Consider the following 25,797-nt stretch of genomic DNA (forward strand, 5'->3'; position numbering starts at 1 on the left):
TCCCTGCTCCAAATATTTGTCCTTGGCTGAGTTAAAGACAAAGTTGAAAGAAAAATCTTCCAAACCAGGTTCTTGTACTTCCTGTCATTCCCACTTCGAGAACACAATTGACACTCAAAGGATCTGACTTCTCCTCAATCAGCCAACATGTAACCTGTCCTGTAGCAGACTTTGCCACACCAGAGCTTCTCAGGCTGTCATCAACCACGCAGCAGGGAGAGGCTCTCAAAGTGGCCAGGCTGCAAATCTTTCAGACAAAACTAGATCCATCTTGAGCGCCATTATGCCCATGGAGCCGCCGGGGTGCCCAGTCTGACTTCTACCAGCTGTGCTTACCCTGGCTCCTGATGATCCTGTTGGCCACCTCAGGTCACAAACCATGTTAAGGTCCATGCCTTCTCCCCTGGATTGAAGGCGAAGTTGGTACTGATCACTCTTAATTTGGGCTCCAGGGGTGCAAGTTCCGGATACAATCCAATGTCTGATCCAGTGCGAACTTTGGCACATGCCCAGCTCGTGTTGAGCTGCAAAATGATTAAAGTGCAGCCTCTTGCCTGGGGGTCCTCCCAGGCAGTGCCACTTCCTCAACTTCAGTGTTAACAAAGGCCACAGACTTAATTTTGATTGAACTCAGACTTTGTTTAAGGCCTTCAAAATCAAATGTTCCTCATCATGAAGATAATGATGAGGAGGCAGATTATTTACTCCCACCTCATTGCAAGAATGCAGGCCTTTATTTAGACTTGTAGAGTGCTAGTGGCCTGGTGAATTCATCTGAGAAAGAGTTGAACTTCCCAGTGGGGCCTCCTTAAAAGTAGAATATAGTTCACAGAGCTGCCAAAGGGTTTGGACCTTCACTTAACTAGGCTTCAAATAAAGACCTTAACACGGTCAATCTATTGAAATAACTAGAGGCAATTTAACCCCTACATGTAAATCAAAGAATGAACCGTTATGGAATGGGTGATGCGCAAGTCAATTACATTTTTTCCACTTAAATCTTCGATAAGCATGACTGTCCGAATTCTGTCTTCTGTAAGGAGGTAACTTTTGTAAAACTTAACAACTGCTTTTATGTTCTTAAGGCACTATGCTTTACTTTTCAAAATATTGAGGCTAGAAACCTCAGTACCTGAGAGATACATGATTTGATAATAACCCACTTAGAGCAATTTAAGCCTTTTACATTTTTACAAAGAAAGCCACTAAGATGACATAGTGCTTTAAATTAGATTGGAATAACTCAATTTTTATTAATGTGGGAGAATATATTGTTAGGAATTTGAGCATATTTGTGCATTTTAGGTTTGTTTATCCTTGGATTTGCAGTCCGTAGAATTCCTTGAAGAGATTTATATTCCTTATTATATTGATGATACTTAAATATTGTTTATTCTTGTGTCTGTAATGTATTTGACACATTAATTTGTTATTTTCTAACTATGAAATAACAATAGGTTCTGCTTAAGATGAACAAAATTTAAATGAAACGAGGCAGAAATGCCAGTAATTCACAGTTATGATTGATAAGGCCATACACAGTACTTTGGAATATGGCCAGTGAGATTTTGCCTGACCTTCCCCAGGACTTCAGGAATGTGTTCATGTAAATGGTTCATAGGGTCAGGACATGCCTAAGTACGTATTGAGATAAGGTCTAGGTACGACAGACTGTACAGGTCAATCCATGAGCAACAGTGTGATGATCCTCAATCATGCATGGATGTGTACCAATGGGATTTCTTGGGCTTTGGGGATGTGGTGACATCCCTTATGGATTTGCCATTTGACAGCTCCAGTCATTTTTAAGACAAAGCTGATTCTGTGCTGGAGTGCTTCAAAGATAGCTTTGCCACAGCCCACTTCTTGGTCTTGCCACTGTCACCCTGCCAATTGCTCCAACAATACCAAAAGTTCAGAGGATAACCACTGAGTCTTCCCTGTCTCCAAAGGCATACCTTGCAGCCATTACAGGTATTCTTGGCTTCAGAGCGTATAGTGGCAGCTGAGGCTGTGGCCACCAGCAAGGAGTGCAGTTATCGTCCTCTTTGTCACCTGCCATGACTGCTGCCAAGGTGCTTTCATTTCCCCTCCAATGGTAATGGGCCAACATAGGGGGGCAATATATGGTTTTATCACCTAGCGAGCGTACAATTACCTCAGATCAGTGGGTGCTGAAGGTTGTTTAACATGTTTTTGCCCTCCCTTTTATGTCCACTCCTCCTCTTGTTCGTCTTGGTTTTGCTGAGATTTTAGCAGAATTTGTCTCCATCCTTCCCCAGGAAGTACAGTCACTATTGGTCAGGGGGTGCCCTAAAAATATGAATGGCTTAGACAGGTATTAGGCCTTTGGTTCTTGACACCTTCTTTTTGAAGGGCAGGTTCAATATGTTGACTATTTCCCTGGTCTTCTTTGCCCTGGATCTGGGAGAGTAGATGTCTTGGATTTGTAAGACATGTACTGTCATGTGCCAGCCCTTCGCGGTGAAGTCGTAACCGTGCCAGTTTACCATCCTGCCCTTGGATGTACGTCATGACAACTCGGGCTTTACACCGCGCTGCCATTATGACGCATCCATTACAACGCAAATCGTTACAACGACTTGCGCTGTAGGCGCTGGATTTTGTAATAGTATGATTTACTATTCCAACTCCAGCCTACGCAACAGTAGGGAAGGTGTTGGAATAGTAAACCATACTATTCCTTTGTATCTAGCGCCATCCAGCGCAAGTCGTTGTAACGCCTTGCGTTGTGATGGCTGTGTCGTAATAGCAGCACGGTGTAAAGCCCTCATTGTCATGGCTGTCTCCCCTGCCCTCGGGCCCGCTCGGTCCTGCAGAATGTCCTTGTGTAAGTCCAGTCCTTAAACCCTCCACCTTTTGGTAGTTTCTACTGCATTTGTATCTATTCAAGAGGTGAGGAATCTACAGTTAGAAGAATTCATCAGAAGAACAAATGACTTAACATTGGAAATGCTTTTTCAGGTGAATGCTTTATCAATTCGCAGATTCCTCACCACTCTGAGCAGTTTGCTTTTAGGGTGTTGAAAAGGTCCCAAGTTAGACTTTGAACACTGCCATGCTTACGTCCTGTCATGGTTTAACCTAGTTGGAGAGTGTGGAAGAGTTTCAAGGAAAACTGATGTCAGCACACAGGGTTGGTATGTGTGTATAGCTCGCTTCTAGCACTTTCGTAGATAGTGAATGGCCACCATGAAGTCATTGGCTTGCCTATCGGAGCACTGCAGCAATTGCTGGAAAAGTTCCCAATCTTGTCTCGTGCATGGAAGAATTCGAATGTGAGAAATTTTCAGCTAGATAGACTATCCACCAGAAAGAACATTACCAAAGGTAAGTAACTTGTTCATCTACACCTGTGGAAGTAGTCTAACGTATGGGTGCATACTTGCTACTTTTTGTTATTAACAAACAATTCCATTAGTATAGCTGTAACGTGGTGCCAGGCTCGGTATCGGGCATACTACTTGCAAAATCTCTTAGACACATCTAGCCACAGATTCCTTACCATTGTATTTCCCAGCCGTCAGACTGGACCCGGAAGATTTTTCTTCGAGTAATACCCCTGCGCGCTAGTAGGTAGCATTGGTCAGCTCTACGTGGAGTCTTCAGCATTGTCTGTGCAGGAAGTGATGTCTGCATCACCTATACAAGTGCCACCTCGGTATGTCAAGCACTGATCCGTGAAGAGAACTACCCCCTGCCACTTTTTGACAGGATTATTCGACTTTCTGTCGACCCCTTTTGTGGTGTGTAGGAAGTCATGTCCTCTAGGAAGACTTCAGAGTTCAAACCGAGCAGCGCCTGTCACTGCGCCATGTCTGTTACGGATCTGCAATTGGTTTACCTGTAATGTCTGGAGCGTGACCATGGCTCGAAGTCGTGCTCCGACTGCCGAGCCATGATGCAGAAGGATTTGAGGCAGTGACCCCTAAAGCTGCTCGCAGCCCGGCAGGCGATGTCACGCCTGACTCCTGGGAGGTTACAGTCATGGTCGTGAGAAAGGTCCTGGTACCGCTCCGGGAGTCCCTAGTCCTCTTCCTCCCACTTGAAATCGTTAAGGCGTCCAGGTAGGAGGCACAAGAAGCACAAGAAGTTAAAGTGTGCTTTGACTTCTCCCTGTCCGTCAGCCGAAGTGACAGTGGAACATCGACGTTCAAGGCCGCGTTCTTTGGAACCTGCACCTGGGCTGACTCTGCACCTCTCCTCTTTTCCGGGAGCTGCAGCGACCCCAGTCAAATGAAACAATGTTATGAGGCCATGTGCCTCATTTTTGAGCAGCCCGACCCCTCCAGTGCGCCTTCGGGCTCCGTGGGGATCAGAAGGGCGCCCATTAGGTTCCGCGCCGGCTGCTCCGGCTCCAGCTCTGATGCCCCCTCCATGGACCCAAGGATGACTCTGGACCTGCTCCAGTCGTGCCATTGCGACCTTCCCCGGCACCAAGTTTGACGCCAATGCTCACTGCGCCACGAGCTCCATTCTGATTCCAGATGACCTAGAGCCAGACCAGTGTCTTCCGATGCCAATTCTGGCACCAACAGGACTTACTGGTTTGAGATTCCTTCCTGAGCCTTATTCTGAGAGGCCAAAAGTGGGAGAAGATTGGGAGTGGTCGCTGGGCCCTTGAGAAGACTATCCTTATATAGAAATGGATGGGATGAGGACTTGGGGGAGAACAGCTGACTGGATCCTTCTCCAGATACTGGAATGCGTTCTTCCCCTACCATGGCTACGGAGGAGGGAGCGTCATAAGCTATGGTGGTGCGAAGCGCAGCTGAGGTCCTTGGCCTTCAGCTTTCTTCAGTGATGGTCAAGACTGACATCTTGACGGAAGTGCTACAGACGGGAACTTCCTGCTCGAACCCCTTGCTCTCATTTAATGAGGCCCTCTGGGAACTTGGTCCATGCCCAGTACAAGGGCTTCTGTGAAAAGGACAATAGCCCACCACCAACACCCTGCTCTGGTCAACCCAAGCTCTCTCACTACCCACCCTACCCTGGAGCACTTCTTCTTCCCATGGTGCTTTCCCTCTGCTACCCCGAACAGGGAATCCAAGGGGCTGGACAGTTGGGCATTAAAAAATATATATTTTTATTTTTATGTTTTTATTTGAAAAGAAGGACAAACTTTACAGTTCAGTGCATACAATCCCATCGTATCATATACAGTTTTTTTTCACATGAATAATAAATTCAATCAAAGTTATACTTTACGTATCTTGTGCTCCATTTCTAACTCTTCTCAGTTCCAACTCTACCATTGCTGACACACAAATTGCTCCTTTGTATTGATTCCATTTGGACCACTTCCTGACCCATTTCTTCGGGCACCCCCTTACTATAAATACTTCTTTCTCTGCTATCATGCATTTATCCATTTCCCTATTCTATAGTGCTACTTCAGGTGGCTTCACTCCTCCCCATCCCCTAGCGACGTTACAAATTGTTGTTTCGTTTCTGTCAAGTCCGTCGCCTCCCAGATGTTGAGTAAGCCCAATCGTGGAGTCAAGGTAATTTCTTTTCCCAAAGCAGATTGCATATGTGTTGCAATTCTACCCCATCAGCTGTTTATCGCTGGGCAATCCCACACCATGTGGTAATAGATTGCTGGTTGCCCGCAGCTCTTGAAGCAATTATAGTCAGTCCTAGTCCCTATCCTTGCTAGTATGATTCCAGTCATATATGAGCGGTGGAAAACACGAAGTTGGACAAGGCAGTATCTAAGTGTGATGGCAGCCTCTCTGGGAGACATCAAAGCCAGCCTCCAGTTCTCATCCTCGATGGATTCCAGATCGCCCTCCCATTTTTCCTTGAGCTGTTCGAAAGAGTCTGGCATATTATTGCTAAGCTTCTTATATTTGAGGGAGACTGCTTTGGTGTGTAGTTGTCCATCTAACAGACGATCCTCTAAAGGAGAGGATTCCGGTATGTCTACACAGCTGGGAAATGCCTTCATCAACGCATGCCTTATTTGCAAATATCGAAAGCTTTCAGTGGGCGCCAGTTGATAAGCCTTTTGTAACTCCTCAAACCGAAGGATCTTACCCTTCTAAATCATATCTCCTACTGTCGAAATACCAATCCTGTCCTATTTGTCAAATCCCAGATGATGGCAGAGCATACCCAGCCTTTGTGAATGCCACAGCGGCGTCATTTTGGTTAGCCTGCCTGCCAAACCCAACCGAGAGTTAGACAATTTCCATATTTGCAGTGTGTGTTTTGTGGGACCTATGAACTGCTTTAGTTGTGAACTAGTTTAGAGCGCCCCAAGGTAGCCAGCTCTATCCATCTGATACCTATCGAGGGCACACGCCGGGTCATCTGGTGGGGCCTACCTCCATCTATTCACCGGCACCACTTGCGAGGCCCAGTAATACAGACGTATGTCAGGCAATGCGATACCTCCATCGTACCATCCCTTCATTAATTTTTGAAGCAGTGTATGCACCTCTCCTTCTACCGCGGTAAAATAAGCATCCGGAACTCTTTGCGGGCAGTTTTGTAAAACATATAAGAACCTTGGAAGAGCAAGCATTTTAAAGAGGGCAGCACGGCCAATCAGCGACAGTGGGAGGGATCTCCAATGCTGGACATCCGCTTTCAGTCGTGCTAACACCGGCGCTAGGTTGCGACCATAGAAGAGGGCCGGATCAGGCGTAACAAAGATCCCTAGGTATCTAAAGCCGTCCACTGCCACCCTCAGGGTATAATCTTTGGGCGTGGGGTTTGTCCATGCAAGACATACAATACTGACTTGCTCCATTTAAGAGCATAACCGGAATATTTTCCGAAGTTGGTAAAGATGTCAAGGACCAAAATAATAGAAAGGTAATGATTTGTCAGGTATAGCACTATATCATCTGAATAGAGTGATATTCTATCTTCATAGTCATGTGACCACCTTAGGCCCCTGTTCATGACATCTCTCCGTACCCACGCCGCCAAGGGTTCCAATATCAGAGCAAACAACAGTGGCGACAGAGGGCAGCCCTGTCTGGTGCCTCTACGTAGGGAAAACCGTCTAGATGTGTAGTTATTCACTCTGATTTGTCCAGATATGTCAGTATATAATAAGCTCACCCATCGCCTGAATTTAGAGCCCAATCCTATTCTCTCCTGGACCTCAAACATATAGGACTATTCATTTGAGTCTAACACCATGGATGCGTCAAGGGAGCGTATGACTGCGTCTTCTTCTAAATAATGCTGTCGAGCCAGCACATTATTAAGTCGGTGAATATTGAGAGCCGTATTTCGTCCAGGCATGAAGCCCGATGGGTCCGGGTGCACTAGAAGATATAACCGCTCCCAGCCGTGTAGCGAGCACCTTCGCCAGAATCTTCGCTTCCACATTAATTAATGAGATCAGTCTATAAGAACGGCAATCTTCCACCGGCTTACCAACCTTGTGTAAAACTACGATGCTCGCCATTCTCTGATCGGGGGTAGAATGCCCTTTTCCCAACTTTCTTGATACATGCCCCTCAAATGTGGGACCATCTGGGAGGCCATCGCCGTAAGAAATTCTACTGGAGTACCATTCGGCCCCATCGCCTTACCTGATTTTATTTGGCCTATGGCTTTTCGGATTTCCTCATCTGTGAGGTCTGCCTCCAACAACTCCCTGTCCTCATCTGACAGAGCAGGTACATCGCATTCCGCCAAAAGTTGACGTGACTCTTCCGCAGTATATATGGCAGAGGGCGAATACACCACTTCAAAATAGTCAGCAAATGATTCCGCTATTTCATCTGTGCATGAGACAACCCCTCTCGTAGGGGTTTGTAATCTGGGGACCCACCTGGAGCATTGCTCCTTCTTTTCCAGCCACGCCAAAGTTTTCCCTGCTCTATCGCCCAGTTCGTATAGCCTGTGGTGGGTAGCATTCTGTTTGGCTAACATGTGTTCGCGGGCTTTCAATTTATATTCCTCCCTCTTGAGCGTTAGGTCATGTAAGCCTCATCCGTTGGCCGGACTGCATAGTCTGCCTCAAGCCGTTGAAGTGCTTCCTCTAGCTGCGTCAATATTTCCCGCCGTTTTGCAACGTATTGCGTTTTCAGCGAGAGGCATATCCCTTCAAGACCACCTTGTACGCCTCCCAGATCGTTTGTGCCGATTCAACGGATCCCACATTTTCTTCCAGAAAATATCCAGTTTGTACACTCAGCTCCTCTCTGATGTCTGGGATTTTAAGCAGCCATGGATTAATGACTATGGTGTGGCTTTGTTGTCGAGCACCATGTGTGAAGTCTATTCCTACTGGGGAATGGTCTGAGAGTACTCGAGGATACGTCTTGGGCCATCTGAAATTACTCACCGAGGCTGCGTAGGTTAAAAAATGGTCTATCCTGGAAAGACTGCCATGCACACTGGAGAGGTATGTAAAGTCTATAGGGACACCCTGCAACTCCCGCCCTACATATGAAAACCCTAACGCCATCGTGAAGTCTGCCATAAGCTCGTTTTACCTCTACTCTTATCGTCTGGGTTGTCTGTCTGTCAAGTCGTTCATTGTCATGTTATAGTCTCCCCCAATTATTAGGATCCCATCTGGGAGATCAGTTAGCACCCGGCCTAACTCTGCCAGTGCACCCTTACCCAATGCCGGTGGCAAATAAACTAAGACTATATTTACGGCTTTCCCTTCCCACTGAACCTCAACCACTGCAAAACGCCCCGCTGTGTCAGTCCGTGAGTTAAAAACTGTCAAAGGGACATTCCTCTTAACTAGGATACACGTACCTCTGGAGCCAGTAGTGTAATCAGCATGTACAAGGAGTTTATAACCTCATCTGTTCAGAGCTTTACTTTTATTACCAACTAAGTGAGTCTCCTGCAAGAGCACTAGGTCTGGAGATTGTCGCTTTAGATATTGTTGGACTATACCCCTTTTAATTTTGTCTCCCAGCCCATTAACATTCCAAGTAAGGACAGAGAGCACTAATTTGCGATCAGCCATTATCGAACAATAAGGTGAACACCTTTGTGTAGGTCGGAAACAAGGGCAATCCTTCTCTAAGCAGTCTACAAATAGTGGGATTAGCACTAGTCATCAGTACGTCATTCAAAAGGGGACAACAAAAAATAAGCCAATATACCTTATTACATGCACTACAGAGTCTATCCTTCAAATTTGTGGAAAAAAGAACATTCACAATAAACAATAATTCGGCAATCAGAACAATCACCCCTCCAACCCCTTGTCTCCCCCCCAATCTCCCTTACCTCCCCCCACCCTGCTCCCCCTGCCTGTGGATTTAAAACTACCCACCCCCAAACATGGCAGAGTGTCTCTCTCCCCCCCGAACATGCTAGAAACGCTGAGGGAACTGGCCCCCCCATCCACGGACATCTTTTACTTTCATTAATAACCACAGCCGTTAATGCAGTATGCAAGATTAAGCAATGTCATGGCATATCCTTATAGTCAACCGATAAATCACATCATATACCCCAAGCATATCAAAAACACAGTAGATCCATAAATCAGTAGAATTGCAAGCCCACCTCCCCCATACACCCACCACTTGCGCATTTATGCAATATCAGGTCCCACAGCAGTACACCAAGCTGCATTATTCCTGTTCATCCAATCTACTCGATTCCATCGTAGCCTCCGTTTCCGCCGCTTCCAGTCAAGTATCATTCTTCATCCCTGTTCTGTCAAGGCGATTTCGGTTCTGGCCTCTCACGGTATTCCAGCCCTCCATCCAGTCCCAGACTGCAACTGGTGAGTCAAAGAACCATGATTTACCATCCGATTCTACTCTCAGTTTCGCTGGGAAGAACATTGCGTATTTGACTTCCCCGTCTCTCAGTTCCTTTTTCACCGCTTGGAAACTTCTCCTTTGTGCCTGAACCTTGGCCCTGAAGTCAGGAAAGAAAGTCACTTCATTCATAGTTGTCTATTTTCAGCGGGGGCCGGACCTAGATGTTTGCAATATTATGTCCCTGTCTCAATAGTTAAACACTCTGGCGATCAGCGGTCTTGGGGGCGCGCCAGGCCTAGGCCGTTCGACCGGAACCCTGTGGGCCCTTTCAATAGAAAAATAACTGGACAGCTTTTTAGGTTTCAGGTGTTTCGTGATTAGGTCCTCTACATATAGACCCGCGGCCGGCCCCTCTGTTCGTTCCGGAACACCTAGGATTCGTATGTTGTTGCGGCGGGCTCTTCCTTCATAATCATCCAGTTGTTGCGACATTCTGACCTGCTTTTTTTCCATTTCCAACATCTGACGTTGTAGTTCCGAGGTGTCTTCCTGCAATGCATTCATCACCACTTTCAGCTCTTTCACCTTCTCATCCATTTTTCTGAAGTCTCCTCTGAGTAGCGAAACTTCTACTGTGACTGAATTTACCGAGGTGCGCAATCCACCTATTGTCGTCACCTCAGCATCCAAAGTAACTGATATGGGCCCAAAAGCCTCGAGTATGGCTGTCCCCCCGCGCTGCGCTGCCACCAAAATCTTTCCGCAGTGCAGGGCCCAATAGTTCCTCAGCCGGGCCCCCCCCTCCGCACCGCTCACTCACCGGCGGTCCGCCACCTGTAGAGGCTATATATCGACGCTCGAGGCTGCTCAAACCCGCCTCATCTCCCGCGGCCGCCACTCCGTCCTCAGTTTCAGCTAGGCCCCAAAGCCGGGGCCTCGATTACTGCACTGCCCTGGAGCCGCAACCCCCTCTCACCCGGTGGCTCAGGGAAGGGGCCTCCTTGGCGCTCTGGGCTGCATCCGTCAGCTCTCCCGCTCTGTACTCTGGTCCCGCAGCTTGAGGTCGTCAGTGCCGCATGTAGGGAGCACCGCAAGCGCCAATCCCTCAGAGTCGGCCCGCGCTGCGGGCCGATGCCGCCATCTTCACTCCTCCGGCTCTCAGGACTTCGGCGGCCTTTTTTTTTGCAGTTGGGAAGGTGCGGGCCCCTCAAAACATACTCCGCTACTGTGGGGGGTGTATCCGACAACCCCGTTCGATTGTGGACTGTTTGCATGGGTTGTATCGGCTGCAGCGTGTCAAGGGCGCCGTGGATGGGCGAGAGCTCATTCAGGCAGCAGCCATCTCCCTTGGCTGCTAGCCACGCCCCCTCGGGCATTAACATTTTTGATTCTCCCAGCCTTGCATTGCGGTCCATGAACACTGCATGCTTATTGGGCCATTATTCCCACTTTCTGTGGGGAAGCAGTTGTGCAAGTGCTTCCACAGGTCCTTGAAGAGGCCAGGGCCGTCCTTTCCCAAGCAATATTAGATGGGAGAGATGCAGCAAAGTTCTCGATTAGGTGTGGTTTAGACACGACTGACTCGTTGAACAAAGCGATTTCCTCGACTGTGGCAGTTAGATGGCACTCTTGGCTGAAAACATCTGGCTTTTGAGGAGATCCAGCACTCACTTTGATGGCACCCGTCTCTTTAGAAACAAGGCAGGCATGGTGCAGGAGTACTTTAGGGACTCACAGGATACGGCCAAATCATTGGGCCTCTCAGTGGCCACACATCCACAATCTGCCTTTCTGCCCTTTTGTGGCTATGAAAGCGTCTTTCAGCTGCGCCAGCCATATCCTAGCCACCGAGCCACGCAATGTACACAATCCCTGTGCGGCGTAGGGCAACCCCACAAGTTTCAGCCTCTAAACCCTTCTAGAGTCGCCTTTCCGGACCATGGGTGTAGAGTTGGTGGCTGTTTCATCGATCATCTCCACCACTGGCAAGCCATTATATTGGACAGGGGAGTCCTCCAGATAGTCCAATGGGGCTACTCCCTCCCCTTTGAGAACACACCTCCCTCCATGCTTCCATCCTACAACCGGCTGCCGGAGGATCATTTACTCTTCCTTCAGGAGGAAGTCGGAGCCCTCTTTTGGCCAAGGGAGTCATAGAGAGGGCTCCGACCCGTGGTTGATATTCCTTCTACTTTCTCGTTCAGAAAAAGGACAAAGGCCTGCATCCTATCCTAGACCTACGAGCCCTCAACTAGTTCCTCAAAAAGATAAAATTCAAGATGATCACATTAGCTCAGGTCCTGTCAGCCCTGGACCTGGGAGACTGAATGGTAGCGTGGGACTTGCAGGATGCTTATTATTACATCTCCGTTCTGCCTGCCGGTTGGCGCTACCTGCAGTTTAAGGTAAGCCACAAGCACTTTCAGTTCATCGTGCTCGTCTTTGGCTTTACCAGCGCCTCTCGGATGTTCACCAAGGTGATGGTGATGGTGATGGTCGCACCTCATCTGAGCTGATGAGGGGTGCCAATCTTCCCCTATCTTGACGACTGGCTGCTGAAGGTGGGCTCGCCCCAGACTGTCGTCTCCCACCTCCAGACTACAGCGAACCTCCCGCATTCACTGAAGTTCACTATCAGCGTGCCAAACTCTCACCTGACTCCCTCTCAGATCCTCTCTTTCATCTGAGTCGTTCTGGACACATTGCAGTTTTGGGACTATTATCCTCAGCGGCGAGCCAGGATATTCAGGCTATGATACCGAAATACTGATGATTCAGCCTCTATCCTGGATTTCGTTGAGAATTATTCTGAGACTGCTGGGCCTCCTGCATTCTGCTAGTGACACTTGCAGGGTGGAACCTGAAGTTCCAGTGAGTGCAGCATCGGGGGAATCTCTCTGAGATGATCCAGATCTCCAAGGGACCTGCACGAGACCTGCAGTGGTGACTAGCAAATCACAGTTGGGTCAGAGGCAGACCCATCTCCGTTCCCCAACTAGATCTTACAGTAATGACAGATGTGTCACTTCTGGAGTAGGGCAGCCATCTCGGAGATTTAGAGATCAGAGGACTCTGGTCTCCGGCAGAATTCAGACTCCACTTAAACATGCTGGAGCTCTGAGCTTGAAACCCTTACTACCATCCAAGGGAAGACTATTTCAAGTGTTCACAGGCAACACCACCGCCATGTGGTACTGCAACAAACAGGGTAGACTGGGGTCATGGACCCTATGTCGAGAGGCTCTGCAGCTCTGAATATGGCTGGAACAGCAGGGCATTTCCTTGTTCATTCATAACCTGGCAGAATCCCTTAATTCCAGGGCAGACAAACTCAGCCGCCAACGCCTTGCAGATCACGAGTAGCATCTCCACCTGAAGGTGGTGCAAGGTCTCTTTCAGCAGTGGGAAGAACCTTGAGTAGATCTATTTGCCTCCGCTGAGCACGCGCATGTCAGCAGTTTTGTGCGCTGGAGTTTTAAAGGCTGCTTGCGCTCGGATTTGCTTTTCATCTCGAGTGAAGCTCATGCCTAATGTATGTCTTTGCGCCCATACCACTCCTGGCCAGAGGTCTCAAGAAGATCAAGAACGACTGGCCCCAAGTCATCCTTGTGGCTCCTGATTGGGCTCGGAGAGTCTGATATTCTGAGCTTCTGTAAATGAGCATCGATCCTCCAATCAGGCTTGCCCTTTGAGTGGAACTTCTGTTGTGGCAGCAGGAAAGGGTCCTCCACCTGAACCTGTTAACTCTGCGCCTTCTTGCGAGGAGATTGAGCAGCAGCAGTTGATACCATTTGACCTTCCTCCCGAAGTTTGTAATGTTATTTTGGCAGCCAGGGGTCCCTCCACCAAGATAATATACACCGGCTGATGGAACATATTTGTAATATATTGTACAGAGAAGTCTATTGACCCACTTTCTGCTTCCCTTTCTGATGCTTTTTGCTTGTTATTTTGACTCTTGCCCTACAGTGCTGTACTTTGGGCACCCTAAAAGGGTATTTATCTGCTTTGCCTGCTTTCTTGAGGCTGCCAGGCCCACCCTGTTTATTTAAGTCACCCATTGTACATAGATTCCTGAAAGGCCTTGTACATATGTTTCCACTTCACCTGTGTGCTCCTTTCCAACCTGTGCATAATTGTCCCCTCCAGCTGCTCACGATCAAAACAGACTTTTTGGTGGGAATTACTTCTGCCAGAAGGGTCAGTGAGCTGCAGGCTTAATGATCCAAGTCTCCCTTCTTGATAATATTCCCAGACAAGTTGCTGCTTCCCACCAGGGCCTCTTTTCTTCCGAAAGTAGTAACTCATTCCATGTGGGACAATCTGTCACCTTGCCCATGTTCTACACTCCTCCACATCCCTCTAAAGAAAAGGAGCAAATTAACTATTTGAACCCAAAAAAACCATTTTCATTCTACCTTGACCGCACAAAAGTGTTCCAGGTGGATGGTCAACTCTTGGGGTACGTTGGTGCAAAGAAGTGTCGGGCGGTGCAGAAGAGTACCATCTCACAGTGGGTAATCCTCTGCACCACGATTTGCTACGCTCTGGCAAAGAATTAACCTTCTGAAGGCTTAAGGGTTCATTCCACCAGAGCTAAGGCTGCCACCACAGAATTGCAATCTGGAGTCCCAGTCCTGGACATCTATCAGGCGAGAATGAGGGCATCCCTGCACATGTTTATCAAGTATTACTGCCTAGACAGTCAAGTCTGCAGGGATGGCCATTTTGGCCGCTCAGTCCTGCAGGATTTTCTAGTGTAAACTTCCCTGCAGTCTCTTCTGGTATTGCTTGGGTATCTATTCAAAGGTAAGGAATCTGCAGCTAGATGTCTCTTTCAAATGAACAAGTTGCTTACCTTTGGTATCGCCTTATCTCTTAGAGGCATGATCTAGCCGCAGTTTCCTTAGCGAACCACCCATCCTCCCTGCACTGCGGACAGGTTTCTAGGGTCAGTGCTTATCTCTTTCAGAGCCCTAGTTTTCAAACACACCAATGTCAGTTCACTTCATGGCTTCATGCTCCATGAGTGGAAAGTTGTGAAAAAGTAACTGATGTAAGCGCACCAAGTTGGTACTTATATAGGTGACGTGGACGTCAATTCCAGGCCAGACGACGCCATGCAAAGCCAATCGACGCCACCTACCAGCGCGCAGGGGTATTGCTTGAAGAAAAGTCTTGCAGATCCAGTCTGATGCCTGGGAAATTCAAAGGTAAGGAATCTGCAGCTAGATCATGTCTCGACCAGATAAGGCCTTACTGACTTGTTCGTCATGTCAAAATTTCTAAGGACTTTTATTTCCCCTTTGTGAATTTCCACATTGTTTAGATTTGAACTTTTGCTTTGTGGAAATAGAGACTCCTATGCAAGCGCATTGGGCGTAATTATTTTCTTTGAAGGGATAACCTTTTACCTTTGCAGAAAGCCAATATCCTACACTCCCCCACCAACCCCCAGGAGTACAACTGATTAGTTCCCCTTGTCGTCTTTGAAGGGGAGTTAGTCCAGCCTTTTGCTGTGCTAAATTACTGAGCATTTACTAGAGCGAAAGAGGTAATAGACAGAATTGGAAATGCCCACAAATGTACATGTTTTTGGGTGTTCCCAAGCATCCAAGATAAACCACACATTGAAATGCCCAGTTCCCACCCCTTAAGTGCTATTTACTACAGTGGATTTCTCCACACCTGTGATAAAAATCTACATGCATTTAGGGCCACCAAGAATTCCTCTTTTTCATTCCTGACAGGCTAAACAAAAGGTATGTTTGACTGTAAACTACTGATGTCGCTGAATATCTCTTTGTGGATAGTCCCCATAGGGTATGTAACTGTTACAACGCGATTTTTACCACGCATACTGTTACCACGCATACCATTGCAACGCAGGATCCTTTACAACTCATACCTTTACAACGCATGACATTACATCGCAGATACTATTACAACGCATGCCATTACAACGTAAGTATAGGTAAGTATATCATTTTATTTTACCTTTTTTTAAATTACCAAAATATTAAAAATAAATTAAATTAATTAAAGTAATTTTATATATAGTTTGGGTTTTGGGGTACAGGGGTATTTTTAGGGTTCAGGGCTGGGTTTGGGTTTTGGGGTACAGGGGTATTTTCAGGGTTCAGGGCTGGGTTTGGGTTTTGGGGTACAGGGGTATTTTTAGGGTTCAGGGCTGGGTTTGGGTTTTGGGGTACAGGGGTATTTTTAGGGTTCAGGGCTGGGTTTGGGTTATGGGGTACAGGGGTATTTTAGGGTTCAGGGCTGGGTTTGGGTTATGGGGTACAGGGATAATTTTAGGGTTCAGGGCTGGGTTTGGGTTTTGGGGTACAGGGGTATTTTTGGGGTACAGGGGTATTTTTAGGGTTCAGGGCTGGGTTTGGAGTACAGGGGTATTTTTAGGGTTCAGGGCTGGGTTTGGGTTTTGGGGTACAGGGGTATTTTTAGGGTTCAGGGCTGGGTTTGGGTTATGGGGTACAGGGGTATTTTTAGGGTTCAGGGCTGGGTTTGGGTTATGGGGTACAGGGGTAATTTTAGGGTTCAGGGCTGGGTTTGGGTTATGGGGTACAGGGGTATTTTTAGGGTTCAGGGCTGGGTTTGGGTTATGGGGTACAGGGGTAATTTTAGGGTTCAGGGCTGGGTTTGGGGTACAGGGGTATTTTTAGGGTTCAGGGCTGGGTTTGGGTTTTGGGGTACAGGGGTATTTTTAGGGTTCAGGGCTGGGTCTGGGTTTGGGTTTTGGGGTACAGGGGTATTTTTAGGGTTCAGGGCTGGGTTTGGGTTATGGGGTACAGGGGTATTTTTAGGGTGCAGGGCTGGGTTTGGGTTATGGGGTACAGGGGTATTTTTAGGGTTCAGGGCTGGGTTTGGGTTTTGGGGTACAGGGGTATTTTAAGGGTTCAGTTTTATAAAAATACTTAAATTAAATTAAATACATTTATTTTAGTAATTTTAATATTTATTTAAAAAAGTATATATATATATATAATTTTAAAATTACAATGACATTAATGAAAAATTTATTTAATAAATAAAAATAATGAAATATTTATTAATTACATTTAAAAAAAATAATATAATAATATTTTAAAATAATATACTTACCTATACTTACGTTGTAATGGCATGCGTTGTAATAGTATCTGCGATGTAATGTTAAGGCGTTGTAAAGGTATGCGTTGTAAAGGGTCCTGCGTTGTAAATATTGCGTTGTAATGGTATGCGTGGTAAAAGTATGCGTTTTAACGTCATACATCCTCCCCATAGTTGTGACAGGCATGGATGCATGTGTGAGGGACATTCTCTTTGGCTTTCTCTCCCACAAATACACCGTTAACTAGTAGAGCCAAACATTTGCAGCAGTAATGAAGATATACCCAGATGGATAATTATATTGATCATCGGAAATTACTATCACTGAATTATCTCTTTTGTAACACTGTTTTATTACAGGTTTTTTTACATTGGAAGGAGAGCCTAAGTGCATGACCTGTCCTTCAACTGGCATCCCCTTGGAAATGTTGGATCATATTGGCAACGTTGCTAGCTCTTGTCCTGTGTCGGATTTCAAGATTCATGGAGGTGAGCTGAGTATTTTGATTCTTCTCCTAAGATCCCCATAATATGTTTGTTTGTTTTAGTTTCCTTGGCCACTCCTTTGTCCCTCCATGGTCAGATTCCTTATATGTCCTCAGCCTACCTTTCTTCTGCATGACAAGTGTTGTCTCTGTTAAGAGGGGAAATCGGAGTTCAATGCTACAGCAACTTGGAAGTCTGAGCACATGTGGTCCTGGTCTCTGCTTTAGCTCAGTGCGTTACTGCATCCTTACTTGCCTTTTCTTTCTACCCATTATGATTCAGTAGAAAATGTCAGCTCATATTATTTAAGTTTTGACCCCATGTTTTGCTACACTTTCCAGAAGAATAGGGGCCCATCTGTTATTCTAGACCTCCAGCTCCATCTACAAAACTTTGCCCAAGGAAGGCTTGTGATAATAACCGTGGTACTGATCTAAGCACCTCTTCAACAGCCTGGATGCTTTCGTATCATTAACCTCAAGGATGCCTGGGCTCACATCTTCATCTGGAAGCCTCTCAAATCCGTGAATGTTTTTTTTTTTGCCTATGTTAGCTCCTTTTACCTAAGTAATGGTTGGGGTCACAGCTCAAGTTCCTAGTCTTTTTCATTGTAATCCCCTTTTCCTGTTCTGTTCCTTGTTGGTACAGTTAGTGAATGAAGAGAGAAGGAAGTTGGTTGGAGCTTCAACCGATCCCACTGTTTAGGGGGAAAACAGTGGCTGTAAAAAACCCTAGTTCCTCCCTCCCATTTCTTCCATTAGATTGTCAGGTTCTGTGATAGGGTTTGCTGGGGGGATGGTAAGGTTTATATGATTTTGCAGTGTTTTTCTACTCTCCTGGGGTTGTTCATCAAAGAAGCGGAGGGTTAGGTGCTTTGAAGTGTCCAAGTCAATAGTTTGGGGAAGCTCGCTTCATGTTCACAGAGAGACCTCGAACTCCGTCCATAACTATACATGACATTTATCCCATTGCTCTGGAGTTGCGGGGAATGAACACCATTCTTACCTGTTAACTCTCCCTATGTGACCAAATTTTACAATTTGGCAGCCGTGTATGTGCACTGCTTTTTAAAAAAGCAAAGGAAATGTATTAATAAAAGAAGGTCTCTGACAGATAGCTTCAGCTGTCTGTAGGCAAGACCTAAAAAGGGTATAAAACGGAAAGAAAAAAGTATTGGCAAAATAAAGCATTGGCCCACCAACTATGGCACTGAGGTGCACTTCCCTTTAGATGGATGTGCATGTACGATAAGAAGAAAAAGGCTACCACTCAGTGCAAGAGTGTGAATGGCTGAAGTAGTTGTTTGCTGTTGGGGGCAGAAGCAGAAGGTGAATGACAGTTGACCTGACTAATGGAGGAAAAGGGCTGACCCAAAGCCGCTCTACGTATTAATTTAAGTATTTTTTTAAGTACATGAGGGTAACAAGACAGCTGTCTTTAAGCCGCACCTTAAAGTTTTGAATGAATGAATGGGCGAATAACATTGAATTGGCCATTTAGGCTCTTCCGAACCATCTTAGACAAAGTTGTTTGTGCCCTTTTGTGGCGAAGGATGTTGATGTGGGGGCCTAACTCATAAGCTTGTCAATGTAATCAGCAAGCAGTTTGAAAAGACTTGGGCATCAATGAGATGCTAGCCAGAAGATAGATTTGGGTGTACAGGAGGGGTGTGACAGCTGTGTCCTTACCCACTGCTCTTTCATTTATACTTGCCTGACATGATTCAGGGGCGGCTCCTCCACTAGGGCGGAGGAGCGTCACCTCACTGCTTTCTTGCAGTGCGAGAAACAGAAACATAAAATGGTAAAACTACAATTTTATGTTTCTGCTTCTTGTATTGCAAGAAAGCAGAAGTGTTTGGTTGTGGGCAGGTGGGTGGGGCTTTTCTACGAGCAGGGATGGGTATGGGAGGAGTGGTGTGCCCACTCCTGAGTGTGCATGACTGGTTTAGTCAGTCCTCTGGGGCCGCCCAAACCAGTCAGGCGCACTCTGCCCTTTCTCCATGAAGACTGCAATGCAGCGTACATTGAGAAAATACACTCCCCATAGGCGCCTGGCTGGCGGGGTCCCCACCAATCACAACGCTGCCATTCCAGCATTGTAATTGGCTTAGTGGAGGGAGGCTGCCTGGTTCCTGTTCCTGCCGGAGGCAAGAGAGGAGAGAAGGAGCCGGAGCTGTAAAAACGTGGGACCCGTCCGGCGGACAGGTAAGTTTTAAAACAAATAATTATTACATTTACCTCCACCACCCTCCCCGCGCGAACCCCCGCCCACGATTAATGCCGGCCACGAGTGACCTTCTTGCAGAACTATGGAAAGCAAGACAACCGTTGGCATTCTTTGAGCTCTGAATCCGTTTCAGTTGTGCTGCTACTAATGGCCTAGTAATCAAGAAAACATGCAAAATGTACTTTGGTGCCTTGAATTATAGGTGGGCTTTCCTGTTTTCAGTTTCTATTTTTGGTAAATTCTGGTGGGGTTTTTTCAGTGATTTCAATACCTTAATAAACAGTTGTTATCAGTGGTTACACTTTTGCACGCCACTAAAAACAACAGAAAAGGTGTTTTTCCGGTGTTTATGGAACGTTTTGCTTTTAATATTGCTTGCTTTCTGCACTGATAGAACATGGTATATAGACAGTGTACGTATAGTGTATATGAGGTCCAAATAGATTTTTGCAAATTAAAGTTATTGTAGTACACCATACAATACTTCTTCAGTGAGTCTTTGGTCATGTGTGCTCGCTCTTTCCTTCCATGTAAACTTCTGTGAAAAGGCCCTCTCAACATTGGCACTTGGGACGGGCAACGCCAAAACAGCCAGTACACAATTTGTTAACTCTGGCCACTGACATAGCTTTCCATGCTAATACTGGTGCACTTGAACAATGCGATTCTCATGGCAGGTTCTGCAACATTTGCATTGAGCTGGGCACTTATGCCCTCAGAGTTATTGAAGGGGTCACAAATAAAGCAGCACTTTTGAAATTATGGAGGAAGTTCCCCTTTACTGAAGGGATCTAGAACTTGTAAAGAGTGCCACAGTGAGATTTCATTGACTTCAAATGCAATTGGTGGTGACGGGACATTTCTATGCATCATTGCAAGCCATTTCTCACACATTGTAAAATAAACGTTCCTGAATTGCTCTTCAACATTGCTTTGCTTACCAAGTGGCAATCACTCTAACATGGAACATGTTGCAGTGCCAAAGTCACTAAAGGTGTTGCCCAGCCTACTCTCAAGGAGATGTTTCACATCTACACCAATTATGCTGAACACTTGGCAGACAAGGGTTTTTTCAGACTCTAGGGGGCATATTAGCAAGAACCTCGTTAAAATTATCACCGTTTTAGCGGCAGGAAAGTGCAGCTAAAACGGCGATAATGGGCTTGCTAATATGCGTTTTAGAATTCCAATAGAAGCCCAGGCTAGATGTCCTGCACATCTAACCTGGGCTTCTATTGGAATTCTATAACGCATATTAGCAAGCCCATTATCGCTGTTTTAGCAGCAGTTTCCTGCCGCTAAAACGGCGATAATTTTAACGAGGTTCTTGCTAATATGCCCCTAGTTTTTTTTATAATTTCCACTACAGCAGTTATGTTTTCCTGTGAAAATCTAATAATGCAGTAGAGTGTACTTTTTTTATATCACTATCAATATGCGACCAAAGATCCTCACATTTCTTGCTTTGGCATCATCACTCAGCAAAAATTCTGTAAACGGTTGCCACATGGATAATATAGAATTCATAGCCCCTTGTACTGAGAACAATCAGCTAAAGGACACAGTTGGGATGACTCTTTCTTTGATGTCACACAAAGCAAGAAATTATAAATATTTGCGTTTTAGTTCCTGTGCATAAGAAAACGGTGTACCAGAGAATGGACTAAAAAATAAACAGCATCCCTCATTAACTCTGAAGAACGTAAGGATGCTTTCAACATACCATCTAACAAGTGGCAAGGATCTCCTACAGGGAATCAGTTCAGCTTGGGTATCAATTTTGACAGGTCATCACACAACTTTTTCATATACTTAGTTGAATCACTGCAAATACATACAATATCACTCCAATCTTTGTTGGAAAGAACCTTTTTTGCAGAGCATTCCAATTGGCACTGCGTTCCATGTTTTCCAAAAGTCTGATGTCATGTTTTCACCACTATTCCAGATGCTTGCTGATAGCTCTCTTTATACATATACTTGTCACTATACCTTGCATTCAATATTTAAAGCCTGAGGTGTTGGCAATTCACTGTGGGCTGATGTATTATGGGTTTTTACCCATTCTCTGTAGGTCAATGTGATGACCCATATTAAGAAAGATTCTTATGAAATCAGCCATTTTACCTATCAGTGAAAGAATCAAAAGCAGCCAAAATATCAAATATGATTTTGATATTTCCTGATGCTCAATAGTTTATAAAATGATTAAACGAGACATAAAACATGCTTCTAAACCCTGCATCTTTAAACCAAAGACCACAAAAACTGAAAAAAGCGATAGGAAGAAGAAACAATATTTTAGTGGCATCCCTAAACATCAAAATTCAAGCAGAATAATGTTAGCCCAGTCTTTCTTACTGCTAGCTTGTATAACAAAGTTACATTGTATTGGCCCCCTCAGGAAGAAAAAAAATGATTCTTTCACTCTCTTTTTCCTTTCTTTGAATGGCATTTAGTTTGTGGTTGTGCAGGTGTTTTTTCAGTGTTTATATGTTTTCACTGGTGAGGACTATTTCTCTTTCAGTGGGGTTTTATCAGTTATTATAGGGTTAAACCTAAAACCCACAGCCTAATTATAGGGTAGGTGGTATGTTGAAGTAACAACACTACACATACAAGAAGTGCTTTGGGATGTCATTTAATCATCGAAGGTTGTGGAAAGTAGAGAGAGAAGGAATGATGGAGAGATTGGCTTTTCCTAAGGTGTGTGGTTCCCATCAGATAGCATTTAATGGGAAGCTCCTCCCAATACGTATGCATAGCGGCTCTGCTCAGTTACTGCACATGATGCATGCAACTTGTGTATTGGAGTCCGGAGAAAAGGTTTTGGGAGAATGTGCACATTGAGCTTGGATTAGCATGTATTGGAGAAAAGCACAGGTCCTTTTCTCAAACTGGCATTTTAGTTTGCACAGAGCAGCACCTAACAATTGCAAGCCTTCCTTGACCTAGCCCCTTCCTTGACCTAGCCCCCTCACTGGCCAACTCCTTTCTTTCTATCTGGAATGCCTCACTCCATCATGGCTTCTACCCAACTACGTGGAAGGAAGCTCTGCTGGTTCCCATTTTGAAAAAGCCGGACGCCGATCCTACTAAATTCTCCAATTACCGCCCCATCTCTCTCCTCCCCAAACCCGCAAAAATTCTGGAAAAGGCCTTGCAGCTGCAATTAACAGAGTATCTAGAAAACAACTCCCTACTGCACGACTCCCAATCCGGATTCAGAGCAGGCTTTAGCACTGAGACTGCTCTCCTGGAAGTGGCTGAGACCATCCGTGAAGGCGTGGATAGGGGCGAGGAGGCCATGTTAGTCCTCCTCGACCTATCCGCCGCTTTTGATACGGTCTCCCACAAAATGCTACTTAACCGTATAAAGCAGATCGGAATCGGGGGCTCCGCTCTCGCATGGATTGAATCCTTCCTCACTGGCAGAACTCAGAAGGTGATGCTTGGGCCTTTCAGATCAGAGGGCAAACCCCTGCTTTGTGGTGTCCCGCATGGCTCTGCCCTGAGCCCCCTGTTTTTCAATGTCTATCTTGCACCCCTGGCCACAGTGGTGGAGGCTTGTGGAGTCAGGGTGGTCTCTTATGCTGATGACACTCAGTTGATATTTTCCTTTAGAGACCACTCAGACTCCACCTTTGCCAACTTCCGCCAATGTCTGAACAACATCTGCGACTGGATGACCAACCATCACCTAAGACTGAATGCTGACAAGACAGAGGTCCTGTTTTTTTATCAGAAAACTCCTATTTCCCCCAGCCTTTGGTGGCCCACAGCACTCGACCCGGCCCCCACCCCTGTCCAATCGGCCCGCAACTTGGGTTTTCAATTCGATGACTCTCTGTCTTGCAAAGCCCAAGTCAACAAGGTCACCTCTGCCTGCTTCGCGAAGCTGCGCATGATCAAGAAGATCCTTCCTTACCTTCCATTAGACGCCCGCCGAACTATCACTCAGGCCCTCATAACTTCCCATCTAGACTACGCTAACAGCTTATATGCCGGCGCTCCTCAATATCTGATCGATCGGCTCCAGATCGTTCAGAATGCGGCGGCCAGACTGATCGGTAATATCCCCTACCGCCAGTCGGTCGCCGCCTACCGCATAGAGCTCCACTGGCTTCCCATTGCAAGCCGTATTCAATTTAAGATCCTCACCCTTGCCTATCGAGCTATCAATGGCCTTGGACCTAACTATCTGAAAAAGCGAGTGTCTATCTCTCAATCCGCCAGATCACTGAGATCTAACAACTTACGCATCCTGATTGCACCTTGCTTTCGACGCTCCAGAATGGGCGGCAGAGGATTCAGCGTAATCACTGCCAAACTTTGGAACTCCCTCCCTCTCGATCTCAGGTTTTGCCCATCTGAACCCATCTTCCGTGCTAAATTAAAAACCTGGCTGTTCTCCAGACTATGATCCCTGTCTTACAATAAACTTGTTTCCTCCCCTCCTTCCCGGAGGCTCTGTTTCTAGCGCCGGGACACCCCTCAGGGGGTAGCTGCGCGCTGTATAAGCTACTTAAATAAAATAAAATAAATAAAGATGATGAAATTCAGACATTTTGCCTTTGCAACTTTTTTAATGATGTGGCGTGAAATTTTGCAACATAGGTAATTATTTTTTTTGCCCCACGATGCTTTTGAGGCCAGCTATGAAAGGGTATTGGCTGATTACTTGTGGACGTATGATTTTTAATGGAAGATAACTTTAATTTAATTCCCACCACTCTAACAATGGGGGTACAGCTAGCTTTATGGACTGAGATATTGAGCCCACCTCTCACACATAAAAGCTCTAGATTTGGCTACACAAGAACTCCATGGCCAATGTGGAAATTGATAGCTTATCTTAGTGAAAATGTTAATGTAGCAACGTGGAATTGCTCTTATGAATCTTAAACATCTTGTCATTGAATGCTTTGCAATTTCAGATATCAGAGGCAATAATACCGTAGCACTTTTGGGCAACACTAGTTCTAGTAGGGGTAAAGTGTCGACAAAATGGTGTGTTGCAACGAATCCACTAGTGTTAAGCTAACTGCGACATTTTTAGATTTTTTTAAATTTAGAACAGGAGTGCTATGCAAATTTGAATTGTAATAACATTAATAACATTTTGTTTTATCTCTCTCTATATGTATATAACACATTGTTTATGGGGTTTATTACCAAACAAAATACAATAATTTAGAAAAATACATCTTTAATGGGAGTGTAATAGGTATCACATCAGAATCCACCAGTCCACTGGAGCTCCCTGTTCTGTTTCTAAATTGTGAAAGTTAAAGTCATTTAAGCAAGTAGCTAGCCATTTCCCCACGTCCAGTCTGATACAGTATAAACACTGAGCTGAAGGCCACATCTCAGCTCTGCATTGTTAAGATGATAGACAGTGCCATTGTCCAGGCTTTCCTCCTATTTAGGCACAGTAAATAAACAGCAAGCATCATCTGGACTGATAGACCAACCCTTACACCCGCCACGATCTGAGCATGGCATCACTTTATCACACTCGCAATGTGAGCATTTCTCATTCAAAAGACATCCATTTTACACTGCTTACTAACTCTAGGAGTTCACAGTTCCTCAGGCCCATTTGCATATAACCATTTTCTGCACATATGTATCAATATTTCATTCTGGTATCTTTTTTCCAAGAGATTCCAATATTATACACACGCCCATGTTTTTTTAAAAGTGGATCAACCCAGCTTTATTTAGTCCATTTTGAAAAAAAGCCCATCATTTTCATTGCAGACTACTCCTCAGGCTGGTTTGCTCTAGAAAGGACAACTAAAAGGTTTTGCTTATTTTTGCTTAGTTGATAAACAGGGACATTAAAAGAGGGCTTGAAGGCGGGAACTGATTTCTTCTAGAGAAACTTTTATACAATGCTGAACATTATGGCTCAGCCCTATAGTCCAGTTTGTGACTGTTTCCTCTCAAATCTTGATTTGTAAACAGCTTCCATAAACGCAGCTTGGTTAAACTTTTCCCAGAACCTAGCAGTCCAAAACCCCCAAAATTGTCACTGTGAAGCTACTCTCTCTCTCTCTCTCTCTCTCTCTCTCTCTCTCTCTCTCTCTCTCTCTCTCTCTCTCTCTCTCTCTCTCTCTCACTCTCACTCTCACTCTCACTCTCACTCTCACACTCTCTCTCTCTCTCGTCCAACCCTCTCTCTCTCATCCAACCCTCTCTCTCTCATCCAACCCTCTCTCTCTTGTATAACCAAAATTGCAAC

At 45.7% G+C, this 25,797-nt stretch overlaps 1 protein-coding gene across 3 annotated transcripts in view; it reads left to right on the forward strand.

The window, feature by feature from the left end:
* OGDHL (oxoglutarate dehydrogenase L) overlaps nt 1-25,797 on the forward strand; it is a 707,295-nt gene that overhangs the window by 321,538 nt on the left and 359,960 nt on the right. For all 3 annotated transcript variants that reach the window (XM_086922073.1, XM_086922074.1, XM_086922075.1), the window contains one exon: nt 17,196-17,324. In XM_086922073.1, the coding sequence (XP_086778199.1) occupies nt 17,196-17,324 (129 nt within the window). The remainder of the gene's footprint in view (nt 1-17,195; nt 17,325-25,797) is intronic.

The sequence above is a fragment of the Lissotriton vulgaris genome, chromosome 5, assembly GCF_964263255.1.
Source record: "Lissotriton vulgaris chromosome 5, aLisVul1.2, whole genome shotgun sequence".
Lineage (NCBI taxonomy): Eukaryota > Metazoa > Chordata > Amphibia > Caudata > Salamandridae > Lissotriton > Lissotriton vulgaris.